This window comes from Sapajus apella, unplaced genomic scaffold (genome assembly GCF_009761245.1).
Source record: "Sapajus apella isolate SASKATOON/1434 unplaced genomic scaffold, GSC_monkey_1.0 scaffold91, whole genome shotgun sequence".
Lineage (NCBI taxonomy): Eukaryota > Metazoa > Chordata > Mammalia > Primates > Cebidae > Sapajus > Sapajus apella.
The window spans coordinates 2,793,049-2,818,826 of NW_022437031.1; the positions used below are offsets into that span (position 1 = coordinate 2,793,049).

The 25,778-nt window shown below is 45.3% G+C and overlaps 1 protein-coding gene and 1 long non-coding RNA gene across 3 annotated transcripts in view; one reads left to right on the forward strand and one right to left on the reverse strand.

The window, feature by feature from the left end:
• Positions 1–11,314: 11,314 nt before the first annotated feature.
• Positions 11,315–13,374, reverse strand: LOC116535033. Its single transcript, XR_004262014.1, has 3 exons — positions 13,293–13,374; positions 13,015–13,054; positions 11,315–11,457 (listed from the first exon to the last, which is right to left on the reverse strand). It is a non-coding gene; the product is annotated as an uncharacterized LOC116535033 (long non-coding RNA).
• The window catches only part of MSN (moesin), a 77,745-nt gene continuing 64,245 nt past the window's right edge, over positions 12,279–25,778 (forward strand). Inside the window, exons 1-2 of one of the 2 annotated variants that reach the window (XM_032255814.1) lie at positions 12,322–12,534; positions 13,026–13,061. Coding sequence is in view for 1 of the 2 variants with exons in the window: in XM_032255813.1 (XP_032111704.1) it covers positions 12,523–12,534 (12 nt within the window). In the remaining variant the exon portion in view is untranslated. Of the gene's footprint in view, positions 12,535–13,025; positions 13,062–25,778 lie in introns of both variants that reach the window. The other variant, XM_032255813.1, reaches the window with a different exon arrangement.

Consider the following 25,778-nt stretch of genomic DNA (forward strand, 5'->3'; position numbering starts at 1 on the left):
CTCTTGAGTCTGGAGATCCAAGGGAAAGAACCCTAGCCTAGGAGTCAGGAGAACTGATCTTTTCCCTGAGCAAGTCCATTCACTTCTCTTGGCCTTAGTTTTCTCACTTGTAAAATTGGGACATGTACGCTAGATGATATTAAAAGTGTAATATTTTAAGATTGTGATTTCTGTTTTTACTCTTTCACAAGGCTATGGGAGAGGTGGATTTAGGCAGTAATAAAGGACCATGCTCTAAGATTCAGAGGTTCTATAGGTTAAACACTGGGCTCTCTCTCTTCTCCCAAACATTCTGATACTCAGAATAAATGGCTGGATGTCTTCAGACCCAGTCATCTGGCAGTATATTTAGGACTTTGTTGGTCTGCAGAAAGTAGAACCAGACCTCTTGGCCCCCAATCCCAAAATCTTAGAGAAGTGGAGGCTGGGGAATTGGGAGTGGTGCATGTGCGACAGGAAACTGGAGAATAGCTTCTCCTCTTCCCCTGTGGCATTATTTTGCCAACACCACATCCTCTGGAGCCACTGGAAAGGCCCAAGAACACATGATGTGGATGGTTTGAAGGGGCACTTCAAACCCGGGGGAGGGCCCTGCAATTTCCCAACTGAGACCCAGCCACATATGGGCCCACATCTGCATGTAAACATATGGCTAGGCTGAATATAAACCAATGTCTTTGGTTCAGTGTGAAGTAGGGGGAAGCCTCTTAAGAAATAGGAATGTTTGAGGCCTGTATTTCTCAGAAAAAAAAAAAAAAAAAAAAGAATGTTAAAATGTGTTCTGGTCTGAGACTAGGGGTAAAGAATGAGAAAAAGTGTTTTAGGAAGGTAAGTGATGGGAGGAAGGGGCTATGATATATTAGGCTGTCTTGGAAATACATATTAGGCCCAACAACACACATACAAGCAAATGGGCACAAAAACAGGCAAGTATGGGAGCCTGTTTGCACGGATAACATACACATGGCCAAACAAAGGCACATCTGGGCCCAGGAAGACTTCAGAACCTACATTTATATACCAAATATACATAGCTATGATCACCTTTTTTCTATGTGCAAGCATTTTATGGTTTGCAAAGACGCATCTCATCCGACCTTATATATCATCCTGACAAACAATCCTAGGAGGTAGCTGTTATTATTATCTCAATTTTTACAAGAAACTGAGGCTTGGGTTAATCAATTGATTTACTTAAAGTTGCTGAACTAGTTATTGGAAAAATAGACTAAAACCAGGTCTTCTGTTTCCAAATTCACTGTTTTCACGGTGGCACCTTCTATCTCTCTCTTTCCCTCAAACATATACAAAAAACAAAAAACAGAAATAAAACAGAAATAAAAAAAAACAGAAATAAAAGGCATATATGTATGAATAAAGCATATACAGTATACCACCAGTGGCCAGCAGGAGTTTTTGGGTTGTGCTCTCATGGAGGCCTTAGTAAGAGGAGAGGGGTCTGCTCAAAGCCCTGAGCCATTCTCCTTTCTGTTCCTTGTCCAGTCACTTACGGCTGTTTTATCAGGGCCTTGTAGGTGGACTTTATGCTGGACTAATAGTTTTTATTGGCCCTGCTGAGACGAAGTCTTTGATCCCCATACTTCAACACTTAGGATGTGGGGACTGATGAAAAGAATATATTGTATTCCTGTTTCTTTGTCTCCGTCACTAGGTTGTGAGCCCTGTGAGGGTAGAAAAATTTGCTTTTTCATGTCTGTGTACACAGAGCCTAGTACAGTGCCTTTTGTATAGTAGGCATACACACACAAAATTGTTGAATGAATGAATGGATGAATAATAAAGTGAAATAGGCTTGTTTCAAGACCCTACTTATAGTGGGATCTTGGCCAAGTGATCTTACTTCTTTGAGTCTCAGCTACCTTATCTGTCAATTAGGGATTGACATTTACTCTGATTACCTAAGATGTTCTTGGTAGTAAATGACATAATGATTTGAAAATGGCTCTGTTTTTATTTGAGGGCTTTTAACATATTGATTTTATAGACCCTTAGGGCATAGACATTTTCTCTTCAACCTCTCAGAGTATTGGGTCATCTAACTTTGATTCACACACTTTCAATTATGAGGACCTCAGTATATTTTGAGTGACTCTCTCCAGTTTTGGACAGCTGTGACTATAAGAACCTTCTCCCTTGTGTCCCACTGTGGCTTTCTCCCATTGGTTCCAGTTCTGCCTCTTGGCATTCAGAAGTCTGATTCAGAAGAAGACATAGACATCTCCCTGAATCTTCTCAAAGTGAAACAAACTCAGATGCTTCAACTGTTCCTCATGTGTCCTGGATGTCAGCCCCCTCTCTAGCCAGCTCACTCCCCTATGGAAAGACCCTAGTGTGTGTGTGTCCTACTTAAAGTAGGGGTCACAGCAGGATACAGTTCCTCAAATGGGGTGTGACTAGGGAAGAAGAAGATAGCACTGTTCCCTTTTTCCCAGACACTAGTCTTCTGGGTTTGAATGAACTCTCTTGGCAGCCACACCTTATTGCTAACATTTATGGCATTTATTATCAAGTAAAACCTCACAGATCTTTATAGCTATGCTGCTACTAAGCCACATCTTTCCTACCTGTTTCTCCATGAGGTTGGATATTTGGACTCAAGTATAATTCTTCCCTTTGTTCTACTTTTCAGCTTTACTATTATTTGGGCTTGTCTTAAATTTGGATCCAGATTCTGTTGCCCGACCTATCTACATTCTCTCTGAGATCCATCCTATTTTTCTCCTTTCTTCTCTTCTTCCTCCTTTTCTTCCTCTTTTTGTTTCTCCTCCTCATCCTTCTTTTTTTTTATTTTTACTGTTTTATATAATTACAAAAGTAATTCGGGCTCATTAAAAAATAAAAGAATACAAAAATATATAAAAATATTTACATTAAGAAGTAAAAATTCTCTCTTTACTTTCTTCTCTGACCCTGGTCCTCTCTTCAGAGATAAACCAGTTATCAGTTTGCTGTGCATTTGTCTCCTTTTCTAGGGACCTATAAACATATGTGTAAAAGTACGGATATTTTTATGCATAAATGGGATCACACTATACACATTGTTCTGTGACTCAATAATAGCTCTAATAGATCAAAAACCTCTTTTCGTGATAGCTTGTGTTTTTATTTTTGTTCATTTGTTTGGTTTTTGAAACAGAATCTTGCTTTTGTAGCCTAGGCTGAAGTGCAGTGGTGCGACCTCGGCTCACTGCAACCTCCACCTCCCGGGTTCAAGTGGTTCTCCTGACTTAACCTCCCAAATAGCTGGGACTACAGGTGACTGCCACCACTCCTGGCTAATTTTTGTATTTTTAGTAGAGAGAGGGGTTCACCATGTTGTTCATGCTGGTCTCAGACTCCTGACCTCAGGTGATCGACTGCCTCAGCTTCCCAAAGTGCTGGGATTGCAGGCATGGGCCACCGTGCCTGGCCAATAGCTCATGTTTTCAAAGGCCGAATTTTTGTATGGATATACCATAATGTATTTAATTAGTGCCTTGGTGATGGATATTTATGTTGTTTCCCTTGATTATTATAGTATTGCAGTGAATGTCTTTGTAAATGCCTCTTTGTACACAGTAGAGTGTTTCTCTAAGGCAGACTGGGAGCAGAGCTGAAACGATCTGTGTGTGTGTGTGTGTGTGTGTGTGTGTGTGTGTGTGTGTGTCTGCGCGTTGTTGTTGTTGTTGTTGTGAGTTGGGAGAGAGGAAGTGATGAGGCTCTGTTCCATTGGTCTTGTTTCTTAATAGGATAACCTGAGGCAATGTGAAGAGAAATGTGTGCCCTCAGAGAAACTGAACATAATAAAAGTTGATAGGCCTGCAGGGCTGGAAATGAGCAGATCCCTCTCTTCTCTGGCCTAGCTGAACAACCTGTCTTGAGCTCCAAGGATATGCCTGGAAGTGTTCTGGGCTCCTTCTGCATGGAACACAAAGTGTGATCCTTTTATGGGAGCAGCTACAGCCCAGCCTGGAATGGAGGAAAGAAAAAAAAAGCAGCAGCTGACAAGACAAAGCAGGATGTGGGAGGGAGGCCAGATGAGCACTGCGAACCTACTTCAGGCACTGCGGGGCTGAGGGAGACAGAGAGCATGAGGAGGGCAGGAAAGACCAAGGGAGGGCATCGTGCAGGAGGTAGGGCCCAGGAAGCCCAGAGACAAGAGCAAGCACACGGTGCTGCTGCGTGCAGTGAGAGTAGCCCAGCTAGAGGGCACAGCCTGTGCTGAGGAGCTGTGGGAGGAAGAGAGGGCTGGGAGGGTAAGTGTGTGCGCTGGTGTGTGTGCGAGGGGTCTCCCGCCAATTCTGAGTACGCGTGAAGGCTACGTTTCTGAAGATCACCGTGGTGACCATGTGGAGGCTGGTCATGTGGAAGCTGGCCTGGACAGGCAGCCTGGAGGCAGGGAGACCAGGGAGAAGCCTGTTCCGACAGTTCAGGCCAGAGTCGGGGAGGGCTGACCTAGGGCACTGGCAGTGGAGATGGGAGGGAGTGAAGCTGTGAAGGACACACAGACAGACAGAGAGCAGGGCTTGGTGACTGATGGCAGGCATCAGGCAGAGTTAAAGATGATGACACTGTGCACACAAAAGACGGCGCTAACAGCAAAACCACCAACAGATACAGAGCTGCTGGGAAGGGGAGCTCGAGGGGAGAAGAGGGTGAGCACCCCTCGCAGAGCCTCACATAGAACCGGGCACCTAACAGGCGCCCGGTCACGGATGGATGCGGATGGTTCACAGACGGGCCATAAGCTCAGCAGGCTGCTTTCTCTCTGGGCACATGCAGACTGGTCATATATGCATAGTCACTGGTTGGTGGGGGCAGGGCTGTGGGGCTGATGACTTGACTGGGAGATCCTGTATATGGACCCAATTTCATATTCCAAGAGGATAGTGGCTCAAATTAAATTGATATTGGCAGCCTGGGGAAAGAGCTTGAAAAGCTTCCAGCTCGATCAGAGGAAACGCCAGAGAGAAACTTTGTCCTCTCATGGTGGTCCATTAGTGTGATTAATAATAAATATCCCCAGGCACTTGATAGTGGCAAAATGCCTTATCAGCCCTGGTTATGATTACCCACCTGCTATCTCGAGCTGTCTAGTCTGACCACTAAGGTGCAGGGGTGATGCGAATCTTAAAATACACCCCCTTCTTCAGGTATGCCTGGTCATAGCTCAGGGCTGAGAAAGTCACAGGTTCAGGCTGGTGGAATGAGGGTGGACTTTGGGCTTACACCACCTGGGCCAAGATCACTGTCCTACCATCAACAAATCAACAAACGTGACTTTTGAATAAGTCACATCACTCCTTAGAGCCTTAGTGTCCTCAATTCTACCAATGTAACTGTCATTTCTTGTGAGGGTTATATTGAGGTTAGATACTGAAATGGTCTCCCTAATACTCAGCACATAATAGGTGCCTTGTTTAATATTATCTTCTCTCCTTTTTTCCAAATTCCAGCTTTTTTTCCTAAGAAGTAGTTACAAGACTGAGGATGGCTTAAAGTACGATTTTCCTACTACTGCAGTTTGTATTCTCAGCCACTTTGTGCTGTGAGAGGGCCTTTTGCCTTCAGGAAGACAACAGTATATGCTGTAGCTTATTCTCTTTTTTGTGTAATTGGCACACGTAGTCAAGTGTTTGTGCTAATGACCCAGGTGAAGACAAAGAGAGAGAGAGAAGGCCTCAGAGTGTGGGGCCCCAAGCTGATTGTTTTTTCCATCTGTCTCTGACACATTTCTCTTCTGTGAATGAAGCTAGAAGAGCAACCTCCGTGGCTTAGTTAATTCTTCCTTCAAGGATAACCCAAGAGCAAATGTGCTGAGTGAAGCAGAAGGACTTCTCAACAATGATAAAAATGGAAAGCAGCCCTCAGAAAGTTTTGAGTGATAGGCAACTTTCAATTGCTACAATTCCATAAACTGTTGGGGTGGAGGGACTCTTTTTGCAAAGTATGCCTAGGATTTAAAACTGCTCCCCATCCAGTTTGTCTCTGGTATTGCCTCTTCTGCACTGCACTTCATCCCCCGCAGGAAGAATGCCACCTGAAATGCAGAAGCTTCTTTATTGCAGTGAACTTACATCTAGAATGGGAACAAAATATGCGCAGATAATTAAATGTCAAATTTCATTTCTGTCTTGAGCTTGGACATAGACTTTCATATAAATCAGCTTGATTTTTCTTTTCTTTTTCTTCTTTTTCTTTTTTTGAGATAGAGTCTTACTCTGTTGCCCAGGCTGGAGTGCAATGGTGTGATCTTGGCTCACCGTAACCTCTGCCTCCCAGGTTCAAGTGATCCTGCCTCAGCCTCCCAAGTAGCTGGGACCACAGGTGAGCACCACCATGTCTGACTAGCTTTTTGTATTTTTAGTAGAGATGAGGTTCACCATGTTGGCCAGGCTGGTCTTGAACTCCTGGCCTCAACTGATCCACCCACCTTGGCTTCCCAAAGTGCTGTGATTACAGGCATGTGCCACCACTTCCAGCATCACATAAATCAGCTTCATGCAGTTCTTGCTTGCCGTTCCTTTGACTTTGATGTCCAGACTTGGTGCAGCTCCAGAACATTCCCAGCCCTCAAGGAATCCTGAGCCTTTCCAACTGGACCCCAAGTCTGACCCTAAAGCTCTGATCAAATCTTCTTTTGCATCTCGTGCCCACTGATTCAGATGCCCCCAGTTTCCTTGGACTCCAGCTCTAGAATGTCCCTGTACCACCTCTGCTCATATTGGCCCTCATTAGCTGTACTGCTTGAAAAAGACTTGCCTGTCTCTCTTAGAACTTTCTGAATTTAGCTTGTTTAAAAACCCAAATCTCTTCATACTCCTTACTTTCCTCTCACAGGGTAACCAACCTGTGTGTGGATATATAGCACTTATTTCTATGTCTTCTCTCTAGAAACACTGACATAAACCTCATCAGACCTAAACCTACTCATGAGTATTACTCTGGCCCCAGGATGACTGATCTAACTCTCAGTACAAATAGAATCACAGTAGCGGGTAGGATAGGGGGAATTTCAGAAGGAGGTAAAAAACAAAGCTGTTTCAGTGCCATTTGAAGAACAAGATAGCACCTCAGCTGCCTCTGCTCTGCTCTGGAGACAGAGGCATTAACTGAGATGAGTCCCTCCTAGCCAAAAGCCCCCAAACAATGTCTAGCTATTGACCACAATCACCATAACCAGCTTCTGTTTGGTGAAGTGGGGAGGAAGGCACGACTTCTCTCGTTCTAGCCCTCAAAATTTATTGCTTTATTGATTTGACTCTCAGCCTGAACATTATTGATGTATAGAAATGTCACTGATTTTGTACATTGATTTTGTATTCTACAACTTTGCTGAAGCTGTTTATCAGATCTAGGAGCCTTTGGGCAACAATTATGTGGTTTTCTAGGTATGGAATCATATCATCAGCAAAGAGAGATAGCTTGACTTCTTCTTTTCCTATTTGGATGCCTTTTATTTCTTTCTCTTGCCTGATTGCTCTGGCCAGGAATTCCAGTACTATGCTGAATAGGAGTGGTGAGAGTGGGCATCCTTTTCTTCTTCCAGTTCTTTAGGGGAAAGGCTTTCAGCTTTTCTCCATTCAGTATGATGTTAGCCATGGGTTTGTGATAGATGGCTCATTTTTTTTTTTTTTTAGATGGAGTATTGCTCTGTCACCCAGGCTAGAGTGCAGTGGTGTGATCTCAGCTCACTGCAACCTCTGCTTCCTGAGTTGAAGTGATTCTCTTGACTCAGCCTTCCAAGTAGCTGGGATTACAGGTGCCTGCCATCACACCTGGCTTATTTTTGTATTTTTAATACAGATATAGTTTCACCATGTTGGCCAGGCTGGTCTTGAACTCCTGACCTCAAGTGATCCGACTGCCTTGGCCTCTCAAAGTGCCAGGCTTGCAGGTGTGAGTAATCTATAAATGGCTCTTATTATTTTGTGGTATATTCTTTTGATGCCCAATTTGTTGAGGATTTTTATCATAAAGGGGCACTGGATTTTATTGAAAACTTTTTCTGTATCTATTGAGATGATCATATGTTTTTTTTTTTTTAATTTTGTGTATGTGGTGAATCACATTTATTGATTTGTATATGTTGAACCAACCTTGCACTCTAGGACTGAAGCCTATTGATCATGGCATATTAACTTTTTGACGTACTGTTGGATTCATTTGCACTATTTTGTTAAGAATTTTTGCATAAATAAAAAGAAGTTTTGCATCTATGCTCATCAGGAATATTGGCCTGGAGTTTTCTTTTTTTGTGGCGTCTCTGCCAGATTTTGGCATTAGGCTCATGCTGGCTTCACATAATGAGTTAACGAGGAGCTCTACTGCCTCAATTTTTTTTTTTTAGATGGAGTCTCACTGTGTCGCCAAGCTGGAGTGCAGTGGTGTGATCTTGGCTCACTGCAACCTCTGCTTCCTGGATTTAAGTGATCCTACTGCCTCAGTCTCCCGAGTAGCTGGGACTACAGGCATGCGCCACCACACCCAGCTAATTTTTTTTATTTTTATTAGAGACGGGGTTTCACCATGTTGGCCAGGATGGTCTCAATCTCTTGACCTTGTGATCTGCCTGCCTCAGCCTCCCAAAGTGCTGGGATTATAGGCATGAGCCACTGCACCCAGCCATCTTCAATTTTTTAAAAGAATAGTTTCAGTAGGACTGGTACCAGTTTTTCTCAAGAACACAACCGCATTTACAACAGCCACAAAGAGGACGGGTGCGGTGGCTTAACACTTTGAGAGGTCGAGGCGGGTGAATCACGTGACGACAGGAGTTTGAGACCAGCCTAACCAGCATGGAGAAACCCCATCTCCACTAAAAATACAAAGTTAAGCATGGCATGGTGCCACATGCCTGTAATCCCAGCTATTCGGGGGGCTGAGGCAGGAGAATCGCTTGAACCTGGGAGGCAGAGATTGCGGTGAGCCAAGATCGTGCCATTGCACTCCAGCCTGGTCAACAAGAGTGAAACTCTGTCTCATAAAAAAAAGGAAAAAAGAAAAGAACGAAATAATAAAATCTTCTTCTTTAGAAAGAAAAAAAAAAAGAAAAAAAAAGAATAAAATCATGTCCTTAGTAGCAACATGGATGGAACAGGAGGCCGTAATCCTAAGTGAATTAGTGCAGGAACAGAAAGCCTAATGTCACATGTTCTCATTTATAAGTGGGAGCTTTACACTGAGCACCTACATACATAAACATGGGCACAGTAGACACTGAAAACTACTAGAGGTGGAAGGAAGGATGACATGGGTTGCAAAACTTCCTATTGAGTGCTATGCTCGCTACCAGAGTGTAATATAACCATGTAACAAACATGTACATGTACTCCCTGTATCTAAAATAAACCTTGAGAAAAAAAAATTAAAAATTTCTTGCTTGTACTATTGCCAGAGTTTCTGAACTGAGCTCTTTGTCTTCTCTACATTAGCTGCCTTGCCTTGGGTAAGTCCTTTCCTCTCTCTGATCCCCAGTTCCCCTGATCTGGAGTGAGGGCTGGCCTAGCTGGTCTCTGATTAAATCTCTGATTTAGTCTCTCCCTCTGTTTCCCATCCTCTCCTCCCCAGAGGTCCAACTTCATCTTTCTCCTTCAGCCCCTCTTTCCCCCTATTTCCTTAGCTCCCCCAGCCTCTGATGCCTCCTACCCCTACTTGGACTTCTATGCCCCCTTTCATTTTTTTTTTTTAAACGGAGTCTCTCTCGTCACCCTGGCTAGAGTCCAGTGGCGTACTCTCTGCTCACTGCAGCCTCTGGGTTCTGGATTCAACGGAATCTCCTGCCACAGCCTCTCGAGTACCTGGGATTACAGGCATACGTCACACCTAGCTAATTTTTGTATTTTTAGTAGAGATGGGTTTTGCCATGTTGGCCAGGCTGGTCTTGAACTCCTGACCTCAAGTGACCCATCTGCCTCAGCTTCCCAAAGTGCTGGGATTACAGGTGTGAGCCACCACACCCAGTCCCCGTTTCCTTTTTAGTAGTGTGTTCAGCTGCTTGACACTCTCTACCCAACTCTCCCCTGTGTATGTGTGTTGTAGGGAGTAGCTGGCATGGGAGGTGGGGAATGACACAGAGGGAGTTTCCACTTTCCAGAAAGTTGGAGTCAACAACCAACTTCTTTGTTTTTAGGCATTTAGCTTTGTGCCAGGTCCCTGTGGGGGCTAGGTGAACATGAGTGAAGGAATCAGTTGAGTTCCTTGAACTTCTGGTAAAAAAGGACCTATGGCCTTATTAAGGAGTGTGATGAGCTGCCATTGCTACTCCTGCTGCTGAGGCTTTCTGATCAGTTCTGCTCTTCCTTGGGGACAACTGCTCATGGAGACTGTTTGGGCTTTCGGATGAGTGCTGCTCTTTGAACAAATGCTTAGCTCAAGGAAATGGTCTTGGCAGGGAACTTTGTTTACCCTAGCATACATGAAGGAATCTTGTCAGCTGTGAGAGAAACTGAGGCACATTGAATTGTGGACACTGTTGGGCTAGGAAGGCAGAGGAGGAGGGAATAAAACTACTGGTTCCTGAGTGCAAATGCAAGACCAGCCCATACGCAATCCTGTTAGGCTCATCTATTGTCCTAGGGAGTCAACTTCCTTTCTCATCCTTTCATAGTGTCAGAGTGGGAAAGGACCTTGGAAGCCCAGGAGTCCAGTACTTTCTTGCTACAGAAATGGAAACTCAAGCCCAGAGAGGGGAAGGGAATTACCCAAGGCCACATAGTGGTCACACGATGAGTTAATGGCAGAGCTATGAGTAGAAGCCAGGTTTCCTGACCTCTCAAATATCCTTTCCGTTGTCTGAAACCAGCTTACCATCTGTGGTGCCTTACCTCGCAAAGGATACTCAGACCATGCCTTCACATGGTTGTCAGTGGAGAGGAGAAAAAAAAGGACTCTGTCTAGCCACTTTCAAACTAAAACTCAGACTTATTTTATTTTACTTTTTTTGGAGATGGAGTCTTGCACTGCTGCCCGGGCTGGAGTGCAGTGGCCCAATCTTGGCTCACTGCAGCCTCCGCCTCCTGGAAGCGATTTTCCTGCCTCATCTTCCCTAGTTGCTGGGACTATAGGTGTGCACCATCACCTCTGGCTAATTTTTTTTTTTTTTTTTTTTTTTTTTGTATTTTTAGTAGAGATGGGATTTCACCATATTGAGCAGGCTGGTCTCGAACTCTTGACCTCAAGTGATCTGCAGGCCTCGGCCTCCCAAAGTGCTGGGATTACAGGTGTGAGCCACTGCGCCCAGCCTCACTTATTTTGTTTTTATATATATAGATACGGGAGAGGGTCTTGATATGTTCCCCAGGCTGGTCTCGAATTCCTGGGCTCAAGTGATCCTCCTGCATCAGCCTCTCAAAGTGTTGAGATTACAGTCATGAGCCACCGCACTCAGCCTAAAACTCAAACTTGACCAGACGACTGCAACAGTCTAGAACACTGCCATCCTGGGATTCTGTGACCCTGACAAAAAGGAGAAAGGGAGCTGGCAGACAAATGTCAAGGGTGTGCACTAGGGAGGTCACATCTAAACTGAGAGAATTAATAGCCAGATTCATCAGAACATCAGAAAGTGAATGTACTGGGGGAGGGGCTAAAGGATCAGGACACTGATTTGAGGGAGGTGGAGACTGGGATTTAGAGGAAGCAAAGAGTAGAGAACAGAAATGGGGAGAAGGAGGTCAAGTCTGTTGAAATGAGGGCTGAGCAAGGATGGGGAGGAAATATGATGGGGAGAGTCCTACAGAAGAGAATAAATGAAGAGTTGGAAGAGGTGAGGCAGTTTAGCAAACGAAGAGTAGTTTCCTGTGGACCTGACATCTTCAGGCCTTTGAGGAGCTGTTAGGGACAACAGGGATCTGTGCGGCCTCAGGGAGCAGAGCTGAGATCCCAGGATGGAAGCCGTAGAGAAAAGGAGTTCCGACATGCAAGAACTTTCTAAGAGCCAGGGTTGTTTTAAGAAGGAAAAGATAGCTGTGATAGGTAGTGAGCTCCCCATCGGTGGAAAGTTGCAGTCAGGGGCTGCGTAATCATCTGTCAGGGTGCGGCCCAGGGTCTGGGCCCTGAGTGGGGGTGGGGCTGGAAGGCCGGGACGTGGAAGGCTAGGGGGTGTGAGGAGGGTGGGAGAGGAACGGGGTGGGTCTGGGTCGGGAGTGGTAGCTCCGCTAGGTCCGCTCGGGCCCAGTCGGGCCCCCCACGTGGCCGCTGTGGCCGGGCTGCGCCGGGCTGGGCCAGGCTGGGCTGGGCGGGGCAAGGCCAGCGGTCGGCGGGGAGGCGGGCGCGAGGGCGGGGAGCGGCGCGGAAGCCGGGCCACATAAAGGAGCGGGCGGCGCGACGGGGGCGGCTCTTTCCTGGGTGGGGTTTGCGAAGTCGTGGCCCGTTAGCAGGAAGCCGAACAGTCGCCCCGACGCTACTGAGGACCCAATCTGAGTCCCCGGCCACCCAAATCCGAGCCGTGTGTACTGCGTGCTCAGCACTGCCCGACAGTCCTAGCTAAACTTCGCTAACTCCGCTGCCTTTGCCGCCACCATGCCCAAAACGGTGAGTGCTGGGGTGGGCGCTGTCGACCCCAAGGGCTCTGGCTGAGTCTCATAGTCGTTTTCTGATGGCTGAGGGCTTGGCCAGCCACCGACCCGCCTGGGACGCCGCGCCCTCCGCCATAGCCTAGGGTAGGGAGGGGACCGGAGTGGGAATCCTGGTCTGGTGCGCCCTCAGGGGTTGAGGGGGTGTCCAGGCTGGAAGTTTGGACAGGGCGAGGCCTGCCTCTTTCTCAGGTTCCAGTTCCCTGTGTCTGAGATGGAACAGTGAGGATGGCTTCGTTGGGGCCTGGGGACTCCCCTTTCCCCTGACGGGCCATGGGCACAGAGGAGAGGAATTCTGGTCAGAAGACAACACTTCCCCCAGCTCAGGAATTGGCACCTTTCAGGGGCAAGGCTGCCAATGTCCAAGAGGGGCCTTGGGAACAGAGAAGTAGGGAGGAAGGAGGGAGCCGCTCGGGGCGGATCCCACACCCCCACTCACCTTTCCCACAGCCTCACCGGGTGGCTCCAGCTGTTTTCCACTAGGAGGTGAGGAGAGAGATGTGAGGAAATCGTCATCGAGGCTGCACCCGAGAGCACCAACACTTCATTAGGCGCCAGTCTGAGGAGAGGCCTACCCTATCTCCTGGGAGAGAGGACTAGTTTCTCCCTCCTCTCCACCCCCAAATCCCTGCCCCTCCCATTGCTTAATGCCTCTCTATCTCCTCCTATACCCGCTGGACTATTTTGTGTGGTGTGGGTTCTCTCGTCGGGCCACACCTTTCTAGAGTGGTGGTTGATTTGGGGATGCGTCTCCACCCCACTGGCTGTTATGAGAGGAACAGAAGCCTCCTGGGAGTGGGGTTAGGGGGGCCGGATGCCCAGGAGGGAGGAGGGAGGAGGGGTGTGCCTGACTAATGAGCTCTGCTTGCTTTTGTGCAAGTCATGCCAAATGGCTGCTGGGGCCATTCCCTTGCTCAGAAAGGCCTAGTGACTACCCTGGCTTGAGTCCCTTAGGCCAAACAGCTTGTTGGGCTGGCCTAGGCAATGCAGTGCTCCCAGACATGTCTCCCCAGGACTACTTGAGCTTTGTAGAGGTGAGATACTGACTAGTAGCCTTGGAAAGGGCTGAAGGCCCCTGGATGAGAGGAGGCGAGTTGGGGGCCTAGCCTTTTGGGTTTGTGATGAGCTTTGGGTGCCACATTACTGTATACCAGCCTCACTGCCAAGTCATTCTTGCCTTTCCAGAACGTTGTCCTTCAGAAACACCAAGTTTTCAAAAAATGTGTGCTTTCACTGTTTATCTCCTTTAGATTACTTGTGGTTTTAGGACATGAGGCTTTTACACACTTTCTTCCCAGTTCCCCTGCCCCCAAGGAGAGAGTAATGGTTTTGGAGACAGGGGAAAATACCCCATTGTCTGCCAAAACAGGATTATGAAGATCCTGTCAGGAGCGGCTCTTTGGGTCTCTCTCTGTGGTTGACTCCTGACTCCTCTTAAGGTGTGGGTTTGCCTGAACAGTTGGGTGGATCCCTGGGAATAGACGTTGCTCCATGGCCTTTCTTCTGTAGTGGCATATCTCATCCTCAATTCTGCCATATCCCACCTTGAAACACAACTTCATGGGCCTGGAAGTTGCCTCAAACTTGCGTGAACCATCTCATCTCAGTCAAAGTGGCAAAGAAGACAAGACAGTGCATTTATTGTTTTTCTGGGAACGGAGAGAGATTGGAGTATAAGCTGTAGTCAGGCCTAGAGTAATGAAGGTGTCTAAATACTGAAGGCATTTTTATGCAGATTAACTGAAACCTGAATTAAATTGGAAGGAGAGGGCTGAATTTTGATAGACTGGAAGCATTAGAGAATTTTCTGTGCTTTGACTTAAGGAATGGTCAACTTTTAGGAAAAACAACTATATGTCTGTTAAGGCCATAGAATCTTAACCTGAAAGGGACCTTGGAGACTATCTATTTAGGATAACTCTCTTTAAAAACAAACAACAACAACAACAACAACAACAACAACAAAACCAAAAAACAAAAAACTAATGAGGAAATTGAGGCCTACAGAAAAAGACCTACCTAAGGGCATATGGTGACTGAGCCAAGACTGGGGTCCAGGCTTTCTGATGCTCTTCTGATTGACCCTCTGTTCTGACCCAATGATTGAGTTCTTCACATTTGAGTTCTCTTTCTTGCTCCAAACAAATTGCCCCCTGTTCTCAGAACTTTATGGTCCTCAGATCAAAGGAAATGAGTAATTTGAGCAAAGTGGCCAAGGCTGGCATTTGTGTCATGTCCTGCTAAGGTTCAGCAGTGTCACCAAGTGCCACCTGTTACTTTTCTTATTCCTCATCCCAAAGTCGAGCTGTTCAGGGGCGCATCCTAGTTCACTAAATACGAACCAGTGACTTTAATGAAAAAAGGAAAAAATTTCCCTTTCTCTGCTCCCTTTTCATTGATGTGCTTTAAGCTATTTCTAGCGTATGGCAGATAGAGAAGAGTAGTGGAAAATCAAACTCGTTCATTCATGTGAAGCATGTCTACAGCCTATCTAGGGTCAGTTTCACTTTTATAGCCAATTGTCCCACCTAGTCAGCCCAACCTCCCCTACATCTGTTAAAACATGCTGGCTGGGTGCGGTGGCTCACGCCTGTAATCCCAACACTTTGGGAGGCTGAGGCTGGTCGATCACAAGGTCAGGAGTTTGAGATCAACCTGACTAATATGGTGAAACCCCATCTCTACTAAAAACACAAAAATTGGCCAGGGTGGTGGCAGATGCCTGTAATCCCAGCTACTCAGGAGTCTGAGGCTGGAGAATTGCTTGAACCTGGGAGGCAGAGGTTGCAGTGAGCCAAGATTGCGCCATTGCACTCCAGCCTGGACGACAGAGCGAGACTCCTGTCTCAAAAAAAAAAAAAAAAAAAAAAAAAAAGCACTACCCGCCACCGCCCTTGCCTTCTTGCCATTCCTTGGACTCTGCTTCTGGTTGCCAGTTTCCTGAGTCTGCTTTAGTAGCCAGAATGGAAAAGCTTATTAATTGCTATGTACATCTTCTGGTGATGATGACAGTTATATATATATATTTAAAAAGGCTTTTCCCCTCACAACCTTCTTACCTTCTTTAATTTTTTTTTTTTCTTTTAAGATCACAAAGGCTTTAAGGCTCTTTTGGATTTCCTAAAAAAAAAAAAAAAAAAAAAAAAAAAGAGGGTGTTGTGAATTTTCAAGATGTCCTTGAGTTTCTGGTTTCCTTTTTTGGGATTTATTAAATTTAGTATTGAAAAGTCTCTCCACAACTATGAAGTCCGATTCCTATCGTTGTATAGATGGTGAAACTGAAACCCATGTTATGGGGAGACTAACCTAGAGTGATGCAGTATGTCAGTTGCAAAACTAGGACTTGAATCTAGGTCTTAGAGCATCAGTCTTGGTGAAACACCTCTTTGATCTGCTGGGGTTTTAGCCATATATCAGCAGATTAAGGGAAAGATAATCAACTGTCATTTGGTGGGACCATCAATGTGAGCAGACATAGAGCCTAGCTCCTTGAAGTATTTGAAGGTGTCTAGGTCGGCATTCAGCTAAACTTTAACAGGGGCTATGTGAATTGTTTATTCTCCTGCCATTCCTAGCATTGCTTGAGCCACTCGAGTGGCACTAAAGTGGTACTTGGTAAATAGGAGCCAGAACCTCAGTCTTTTAACCCTTGAACCAGCCCTGCCTGCAGACTTCAGGGTGGGGAAAGGATCAGGAATAGAGGTTGTGTGAGAGAGGATCCTGCCATCTTTTCACTTTGATTCTGAAGTTCACTTGGCCCTTTGTGAAAGTGTAGATGATACAGATAGAGCAGGAACCATCTTGGGAATTTCCTTCAGGCTTTTCTTTGAACAGCCGTCTAGGTAGTAAGGGGGCTGGTGGGGCAGGAAGGCCTTTGTGGGACCCACACCAACTAATCTAATACTCTCTCGTGTTAGGCTTGGAGAGGGAAAGGTTGCTCTTTGAGTCAATGATAGAAGTAGTATTGATCACTAATCTAACTTTCCATTCTCTGGCTGCCTGCAAACAGTAGGTTGTTTTAGGGTGTTGTTCTTACTTTCCTCTTACCTCCTCCCCCAATGGAACTGCTTTACTGAATGATGGAGCTGGAAAGGATATTTGGAAGTCATCTAATCTATTCCCTTGCCTCCAAATCTAATTCTCTCTGGATGAGATAATATGACAGTTACAATTATTCTGAACTCTGTTCTAGTGTTGCATGGCAACAGCCTGTCTTAGGTCCCTTTGTATCTTTCTGACAGTTTCCCTCACTGGAATTTCTAGACTCAGGGTCCCCAGAGGGGAGAAGATCTGGCGACCAACGCTACCAGAGTTAGGCCTTTCATAACCATAGCTGCTGGAAATTTGGCATTGTTACAGATTGGAAACAGTCTTGTCTCTGATCTTTCAAAGATAGACTTGAATTTATCATGTGCCTCTTTCTTAACTCACAATCTTCTTTTTCCCCGCCACCTGCTCCATTACTTTGCTTGCAAAGGGGAAAAAACAGGGTCCAAATGTGGTCTTCTTTGGGGTAGTCTATTGGTTCAAGTGAACGGGGTGGTCTTTTCATGATTTACTGGCTTTGCTGTCTGTCCCTCCTCCCATTTCATGCTTTATAGAGCTGGAAAACTTTTCAAGTCCAGATTCTAATTTGTGGTGTAGAAGTTGTCACTTTGGAGGGTTAGCTCAGGATTCCATGAATTTGGAAAGTGGGTGCTGGGAAATGGTAAGCAACACTGAACTGAGAATTTTTCTCCTCTTTCCACGTAAGAAGAATCTCTCTCCTGTCCTCAGTAAAGTGAGTCAAATGAAGTGGGTCTTTAGGCTCGTCCTTTCTTCAAGCCTTCTGTCTCTCTAGCTTGTCGTGACAGAGCTGTACCAGTGATGGGTAAACTCTAGGAATCCCTCCAGTACTGATGTTTTTGAGAATCTTGATGGCATAGCACTGAGTCTCTTATTTGTATGTTCATTCCTTCAGACATTCTTTCTTCAACATTTGGGCACCTTCTGTGTGTGAGGCAGTACTGGAAATAAAAATTGAACAGTACTTTAAAAAATGTATCCTCTTTTCCCATTATACTTCTGGAGTGCTGTTTCTACTTCAGTGCTGAGTTCAGAATGGATTGTTTCTCACATGCAGTTAGTTTGTTTCATTAGTAGATCCAAGAAGAATATTGGCTTGAGTACTCTTAGCCATTTCTTCCTGAATCTATGAAAGAGAGAGGGCTTGTCTTTCCTTACTGCGGAAAGAAATAAACCAAGTGAGATTATATTATGAAGGCTGTGCGTTGACTGAAAAGCTCTGGACAAACACCAGAAGCTTCATAGATTTTCCTGCCATTCTTTCCACATTTTCCAGTGCCTGCCTGCCTGATAGTAGAATAGTCCCTTTTATTTCTGCTGAAAGGCCTGGAAGCTACTAGATTATGTTTTAGATTTTCTTCTAACATGATGAGTGCCGTAGTTAGATATATTGGTAGATATTGAGGCCTTCCTAAGGGCTCCTAAAGTATCTCCTACCAGTGAACTGCGGACTGGCTATTGTGGAGTACAGCATTTCAAAGGCATTTGCACATAGGGCAACCCAGAGCTTCCCTAGCCTTAAGCTTCCCTTTAGCTGCTGGATGGGCTGAGTTTCTCACAGGAGTGTTTTGAACCACAGAACAAATGAGCTGGCCTTAAAACTTCTGCCTCAGCCTTTATCTTCTTGATGGGGGCACTAAAGTCCAGAGAAGGGAAAGGATTTGAGTGAACTGGTTATAGGGCCATGACTAAACCCCAACATGCTTGGCCCCAGTGTAGGGGAAGGACTTTGAATGCCTACCTTCTAAATGGCACTCACTGTGAGGTGCTCAGTGTCTTCTCCCTCTGTGCTTGTGGTGACTTGACCATGGAGTTATGGTCATGGGAAGAGCAAGTTCTTCTGAATGTGCAGAGCTGACTTCAGGTGCTTCTTTATTTGGAAATGGTTCAGCCTCTGACCTTGTCTCAGGAACTCTTTGTAGCACTTCCCAGGAAGGTGAGTGTTTTGCTTTGGCCTGTGAAGGGTGGTGGAAGGCAGATGTGTAGGCTGAAGGGAGGTAGAAAGAGGACACTAGTCACATTTTTCTGCTTGAAACTAGGTCTTACTGTTCTAAGAAACTTTAGGGAGTAGAGTTATTTTTTTCATCATATTCATAGCCGGGGAGTTAGGCAGCTTGTTCGAGGTCACATAAAGTTGGTAATAGTATTGAAAGGAGAACTTGGATTTACTAATTCTGAAGTTAGTGATCTTCCACTGAACTTGGCTGCCTTGGAAGAATGACTCTTTCTACCCCGAGAGCACAGACATCCAGAGAATTGGCTCTGCGGTGATTATGTTAACAAGGTGGCTACAATGGAGTTCCCCTAAAATGATTTTGCTATAGCAGGATTTTCTGGGATCTCCAATGACTGTCTTCTCTTCCTGCCCACGTCTCACCCCAGGTCCCTGCTTTCTCTTTGCCCTGTTTAATTTTGAGCTCTGACCTCTTTGAATTCTGACTCAGTGCTCCAGCTTGACCTGCCCCTTGAGTTAGGAGAACATCATAGCACTTTATTCCAATTTAGTGACAATATTTGCTGCTGTAGCAAATTGAATGCAGACTGGAATCTCCTGGCTTCAACCCTCACCACTCACTCACCTCTAGATGCTTATAGGCCAAGTCTGGGGCACGGAGCTAAAAAAAGACCTTCCAAGCCTACATGGAAAGGAAGCATAGAGTAGTGTTGAAAAACAGACTCTGGAACTAGACTGTTTGGACTCAAATCCCAGTTCTGTGACCGACTAGTTATATAGCCTTGGACAAGTTATTTAACTTTTGCACCTCATTTTCTTCAACTATAAATAATAGTAGTACTTATAGGGTTGTTGTGAGGATTACATGAGATAATTTATGTAAAGGACTTAGAACTGTGCCTAGAATCTGACAAGTGATACACAAATGTTACAATTATTTATTGAATTACTATATGCCTAACTTTGTGCTAGATCAGATGGATAAGAAAGAAGACAGGAAGTTGAATCCTCACCATTTAATGAGTGGTTACTATGTACTATTTACGATAAGGGATAGAAATAAATGAAGGGATGATACAATTTCTGCCTTCAAAGACCTCCTATCTCCTATTTAATTGGGGATTTAGGGCCAACTCACTTAAAAACGGTTTGATTTCTACAGATTTTTGAGGAGAAAGGGTTTGCTGGGACATTAACAGGGCCTTAAAGGGTATGTACACTTGGGAGCAGTGGCCTTTCTGGGTGGGAAAGTGATGTGTTTTTGGTATGTGGGTGTAAATCAGATGGCCCTAGGCTGATGCTCCCTTGAAAGTGAATTTCTCTGAAGTGAAGGAAGGCTGAGGTGCTGACTGATTTAAGGGGGGCCACAAAGACATAGATATGAGCATAGATGAAGCTGCTCTTTCAAGGGTCATTTGGAGCCAACAGTCCTTTCTTAATTGGCAAACAAGAGCCTGTGGGGGAGACTATACCTTTGGTTTTCCTGAATTGGGCAAATTAATTTTTTAAAATGTTACTTTTGTTGACCAAGTAGGTATGTGAGAAGGTCTTTTCTTCATGCTTCCACATGAACTAAACCAAAGAATAGAGCTTGGCGATAACTCTATGTTAGCACCCTAGAAACAGCTTTTAGTTCTCCCAGTGACTTTTCTACAAAATCAGGTATTTGGGAAATGGTGGAGTTGGGGGGAGGATTTCTCAGTGTGTGGTTGTTAGAGGTGAAGGAGCATGATATTTTCTGGCCAGGGCACAGCTGCAGCATCTGGGTCTTGAATTTGGAGAAAAGGTCTTTTGGGCAACTTTCAAAGCACAGCCCTTTGTCTGTGCCCAATGGCACAGATACTAGATCTGAAACTCCTTTCAATGGACTTGTTGTGGCATAAGGTAAGTGTTGACATAGCTCCTAGGCCACTGGTATGGCAAATGGCTCTGTGCTTGCGTAGTAGAACTGTTTTGCCAGTTATCTTCTGTGATTGGTGACTTCAAAGATTGAAGTTTCTTCCCATTCCTTCTACATTATAGGCATTTGATAAGATACTTTGTGCATCCAGGGGTCAGATCCTAATGAGAGAAGAGTTGAGATGTAACAGTTTGGTGGTAGAAAACAAGATACAATCCTGAAAATTTTTTTCCTGGGCATATATTTGGGAAGTGACTGGGGCCAAGGCCTAGGAGGGGGAACAAGACACACCTACCAGGCATGATCAATATTTCCTTCCCTGTCTTTAGTCTTGACCTTCCTTAAATACCTGAGAAGGATCAAGTCTTATTTTTCTCAACTCGTGAGTTTGGATAAGATTCCTGATCTTACTTTCTTTTTTTTTTCTTTTTTTTTTTTTTTTGAGACGGAGTTTCGCTCTTGTTACCCAGGCTGGACTGCAATGGCGCGATCTCGGCTCACCGCAACCTCCGCCTCCTGGGTTCAGGCAATTCTCCTTCCTCAGCCTCCTGAGTAGCTGGGATTACAGGCACGCGCCACCATGCCCAGCCAATTTTTTGTAGTTTTTAGTAGAGACGGGGTTTCACCGTGTTGACCAGGATGGTCTCGATCTCTTGACCTCGTGATCCACCCGCCTCGGCCTCCCAAAGTGCTGGGATTACAGGCGTGAGCCACCGCGCCCGGCTGATCTTACTTTCTTGATCTAATCTGCCTTCCTTCCACCCATGATTTCTTTCTTTCTTCCTTTTTTTTTTTTTTTTTGGAGTCTCTGTTGCCCAGGCTGGAGTGCAGTGGCACGATTTTGGCTTACTGCAACCTCCGTCTCCTGGGTTCAAGAGATTCTCCTGCCTTAGCCTCTAGAGTAGTTGGGACTACAGGCATGTGCCACCACACCCTGCTCATTTTTGTATTTTCTTTTTTTTTGAGTCGGAGTTTCGCTCGTTACCCAGGCTGGAGTGCAATGGCGCAATCTCGGCTCACCGCAACCTCCGCCTCCTGGGTTCAGGCAATTCTCCTGCCTCCTCAGCCTCCTGAGTAGCTGGGATTACAGGCACGCGCCACCATGCCCAGCTAATTTTTTGTATTTTTAGTAGAGACGGGGTTTCACCATGTTGACCGGAATGGTCTCGATCTCTTGACCTCGTGATCCACCCGCCTCGGCCTCCCAAAGTGCTGGGATTACAGGCGTGAGCCACCGCGCCCGGCCTCATTTTTGTATTTTCTTAGTTGAAATAAGGTTTCACCATGTTGGCCAGGCTGGTCTTGAACTCCACCCACCTTGGCCTCCCAAAGTGCTGGGATTAGAGGTGTGAGCCACTGTGCCTGGCCAATCCATTTATTTTTCCAGAATCTCAGCCTGGATGTTTGATGAAGTGCAGCAAGAGCCTCTTTTTTATCTGTTGTAATTTTTAACTGAGGTTGACTAATCTATGGTATGGGGTTGAAGGGTAAGGGTCAAGGTAATAGTCAATCTGGGTATCATTAGTTAAGTTCTACAAATCTTTGCTATTTTCAAGGATTTTAAGTGAGCTAAACCCCTCTCTAAACATTCCTGTAGATACTTGTGGGAGACGACTAATTCCTTTACAAAGAAGAAAAGTCATATAACTATTTTTATTTTTCTCCAGCATGAAAATATCAGCAGTATTAGAAATAGGCAAATGGAGGCCAAACTTGGTGGCTCATGCCTGTAATCCCGGCCCTTTGAGAGGCCGAGGTGGGTGAATCATTTGAGGTCAGGAATTTGAGATCAACCTGGACAATATGGTGAAACCCTGTCTCTACTAAAAATAGTAAAAATAGCTGGGTGTGGTGGCTGGCGCCTATAAGTCCAGCTACTCAGGAGGCTGAGGCAGGATAATCACTTGAACTCAGGAGGCAGAGGTTACAGTGAGCTGAGATCACGCCATTGCACTCCAGCCTAGGTGACAAAGCGAGACTCTGTCTCAAAAGTCTCAAAAAAAAAAAAAAAAAAAAGTAAATGGAAAATGTAAATGGAAAATAACAAAACCCCCTCCCAGGTGCCTTATTCCCCTTGGTGCCTGGACCATTGTAGGTCTAGCATACACTTGGTGGGAACATCTGCCATTTGCTTTAGGGTAACACTACATCTTTCTGCTTTGAGTACTTGAAGAGCTGCTCCAGCACGGCCTGATGAAAATCTAGCCTAGTTGCCTTTCTGTCTGCCACAGCCTGGGCATTTTCCTAAGGTTGGGAGTTTTCCTCCTGGTCTTAGGCCAGAGGAAACTGATGACTAAAGGCTTCCTCCCTGCGACGTCAACTTCTGGAACCTTTCCTGATGATTCTTACCAGTGAAGTCTGCCTTATTTGGTGATTTTCTCCCCCCTCAAGTTACTCCCTCTCCTTGCCACCCCACCTCAACTAGTCCTCTGTTCTCCTTTGGTACAGGGAATGCCTTCTTCAAGTTTATACAATACAACCTGCAAACTTCTTTTCTCCTCGTTTAGAGTACTAATATGGGGGAGGAGTGGGGAACAAGAAAGGAAGATGGGAGAGCTCTGGAATGACTGTGATTTCTCCACCCTGCTTTCTTATCTCCCCTTATCCTCTTGACACTGCCTGGTCACTCCCCTCCAGCTTCTTACCTAGATCTCTTACAGCCTAGGAGTGGTCTCAATTGGCCTAAAGAGGTTCAGAGTGTGGGGGTGGGATGGGCCTAGGGCCTTCAACATTTGAAACTATTTCTTTGGAGCAGGTAAAGCCTTCCAGTTGGTAAATCTAGTTCTTTATGTATGCCTGTGGTATGCCTAGTCTTCACACTTGGCTTTCCTGGGTGGGCTGAGTCAAGGTCCCTCTACCTCCCCTTCCCAGTCCTGAGCTTTTTACCTTTAGGTTAGAAGAGCTGAGCTTTTTTTTTTTTTTTTTTTTTTCCTTTTAGTTTTCTTGAGCTGAGCTTTTGACACTTAGAGCTTGGGACACTTGTCTGGGTGTCTTTTAAAAAATGCCTTACAGTAAAAATGGAACAATGGAAAGAAGAGTGAGATATTTGGCTTTAGTCTCTGCTTGTGTGACCTTGGGCAAGTCACTTTTATGAGTCTTAATTTTCTTATCTACAAAATAGAGACATTAGCTTTTTCTGACCTTCTGAGTATCTGTGCCCAGTCTTTAAGAAGCTAGGAAAGGGTTCTTAGAAAGCGTGTAACAGAGCAGAGTGGTGACTTTTTGAAGAAGCTTGCTTCTCCCATTTAGAATGGCATTGAGTGTGTCATTTTCTCCTCCAGCTATCAATATGTAAGCAACCGCCTCTATTTCAGTGAGCTCTGCTCTGGATCTACCTACCACAGAGCTCACTGTGGAGATCCTGGCTTGGAGAGACAACTGTTGATTGCATGCTTTGGGTGGGGCCTTGGAGTCTAGCCTGCAGACTACAGTTGCTGGCTATTTTTGGTCATCTGTGACTCAGGAAGAATAGAAGACACTTGGATTTGTCATTGTTCCATCAGGGAAAGGGAAGACCAAGAAACAAACCAAAACTGAGCGCATATGAGATTTGACTTCCTTTACTCCCTCCCCCACAACATCCCTCTTTGTAGGGCTATGAAATTGCTTTTGAGTGAGTCTTAAATTGCTAAGCTCCCTTTCCCCTTCCTCTATCTGAGTCATTGTTGACTATGTTGCCCTTGGATGGGGATAGCTAGGTGATGTGGGCTTGGGTGGAGCAAAAGGGAGAATTTCTAGTCAGGAAGATTGCCACACACCTAGTGTTGCGCTTTCAGCTGATCCTGTATTTTACAAATATGGTTTCCTTTGGTGTTAGTCCTGGAGATTAAAGGAGAGGGATTTCTGAATTTTCTGTGAGGGCCTACAAGGCTGATAGGGAATAAGCAAGTTTCTAGGACTGCTTCCTCCTTTTCTTCCTTCTCACTGACATTTTATCCAGTGCTTGCTTGTGAAACAAGGATCCCACACTGGATCTCAGCCACCTAAGAGTTGGCCATGAACATAAACCTTACCTTCTCTGAGCCACCTGGAGGAAGGGCAAGAAGTCTTGGCATCTGTTTTCTTTCCTTTAGAAACAAATTTCTTGGGCATCCTTGGACAATTTCACCAGAGAAGCCTTAGTTGGGTAGTGCTGGGTAGTGCTGTTAGGGGGAAGATTCTTCTCCTACACTGAGCTGGAATGGCCTTTGAGCTGTGCAGGAGCTTGCTGCTGTAAGCAGCTGCCTTGCTGAAAGCTTCTCGTTCTTCCTAGATGCCTCACATGGGTTGTTAGTAATGCCAGTTGCAGGTAGCAGATCCAAATGACTGTTGGTTCGGGAAGGTAGGCAAGCAGGTGGAGAAAGAAGGAATGTGGAGTCAAATGGAACAAGAGTGGTTTTTTATTTTCATATTTCCCCTTTTTGTAAAACTCAGCGTGGCATATAACAAGGTTTAGCTAATAGAGAGAGAAGTTGTGTATAAATTCATTTTAACATGGCAATAACTATTTGTATTTCCTGTCACATCTTACATATGTACCTTAGTTTTCGATGGTGCAATCATAGTATACATAAAAAAGTTATACTTCTGCCGGGCGCAGTGGCTCATGCCTGTAATCCCAGCACTTTGGGAGGCCGAGGTGGGCGGATCATGAGGTCAAGAGATCAAGACTATCCTGGCCAACATGGTGAAACCCCGTCTCTACTAAAAATACAAAAATTAGCCGGGCATGGTGGCATGCACCAGTGGTCCCAGCTACTCGGGAGGCTGAGGCGGAAGAATCGCTTGAACCCAGGAGGCAGAGGTTGCAGTGAGCTGGGATTGCGCCACTGCACTCCAGCCTGGCGACAGAGCAAGATTCCGTCTCAAAAAAAAAAAAGGAAAAGTTATACTTCTTCCCCCCACTTAACACGTCACTAAAAACTTAGATAAATGCTATTTAATTTTAAGAAATGAACATTCTAATGGCCTTGTAAAATTCCATTCAATGGGTATGCCATAATTTAAAACCATTTTCCTTTTGGGATAGCATTTAGATTACTCCCAGCATTTGCTAGTATATATGACATTGCCATGATGTGAAAAGGGAAAATCGAAATCTCTCAGCATGTCCTATACGGTGGGCCCTTTGGTACGTCACCCCATCCTAGCTTCCTTCCCCGGCTCAGCTTCCATTTATTCCCACATGTATGCTATATGGTAGCTTTGTGGGATCAAGGTTTCCCAAGTAAGCCTGCCAGTCTTTTTTTTTTCAAACATCTTTCTCAGGTTGAATTTTTTTGTTTTGTTTTGTTCTTTTTGAGAC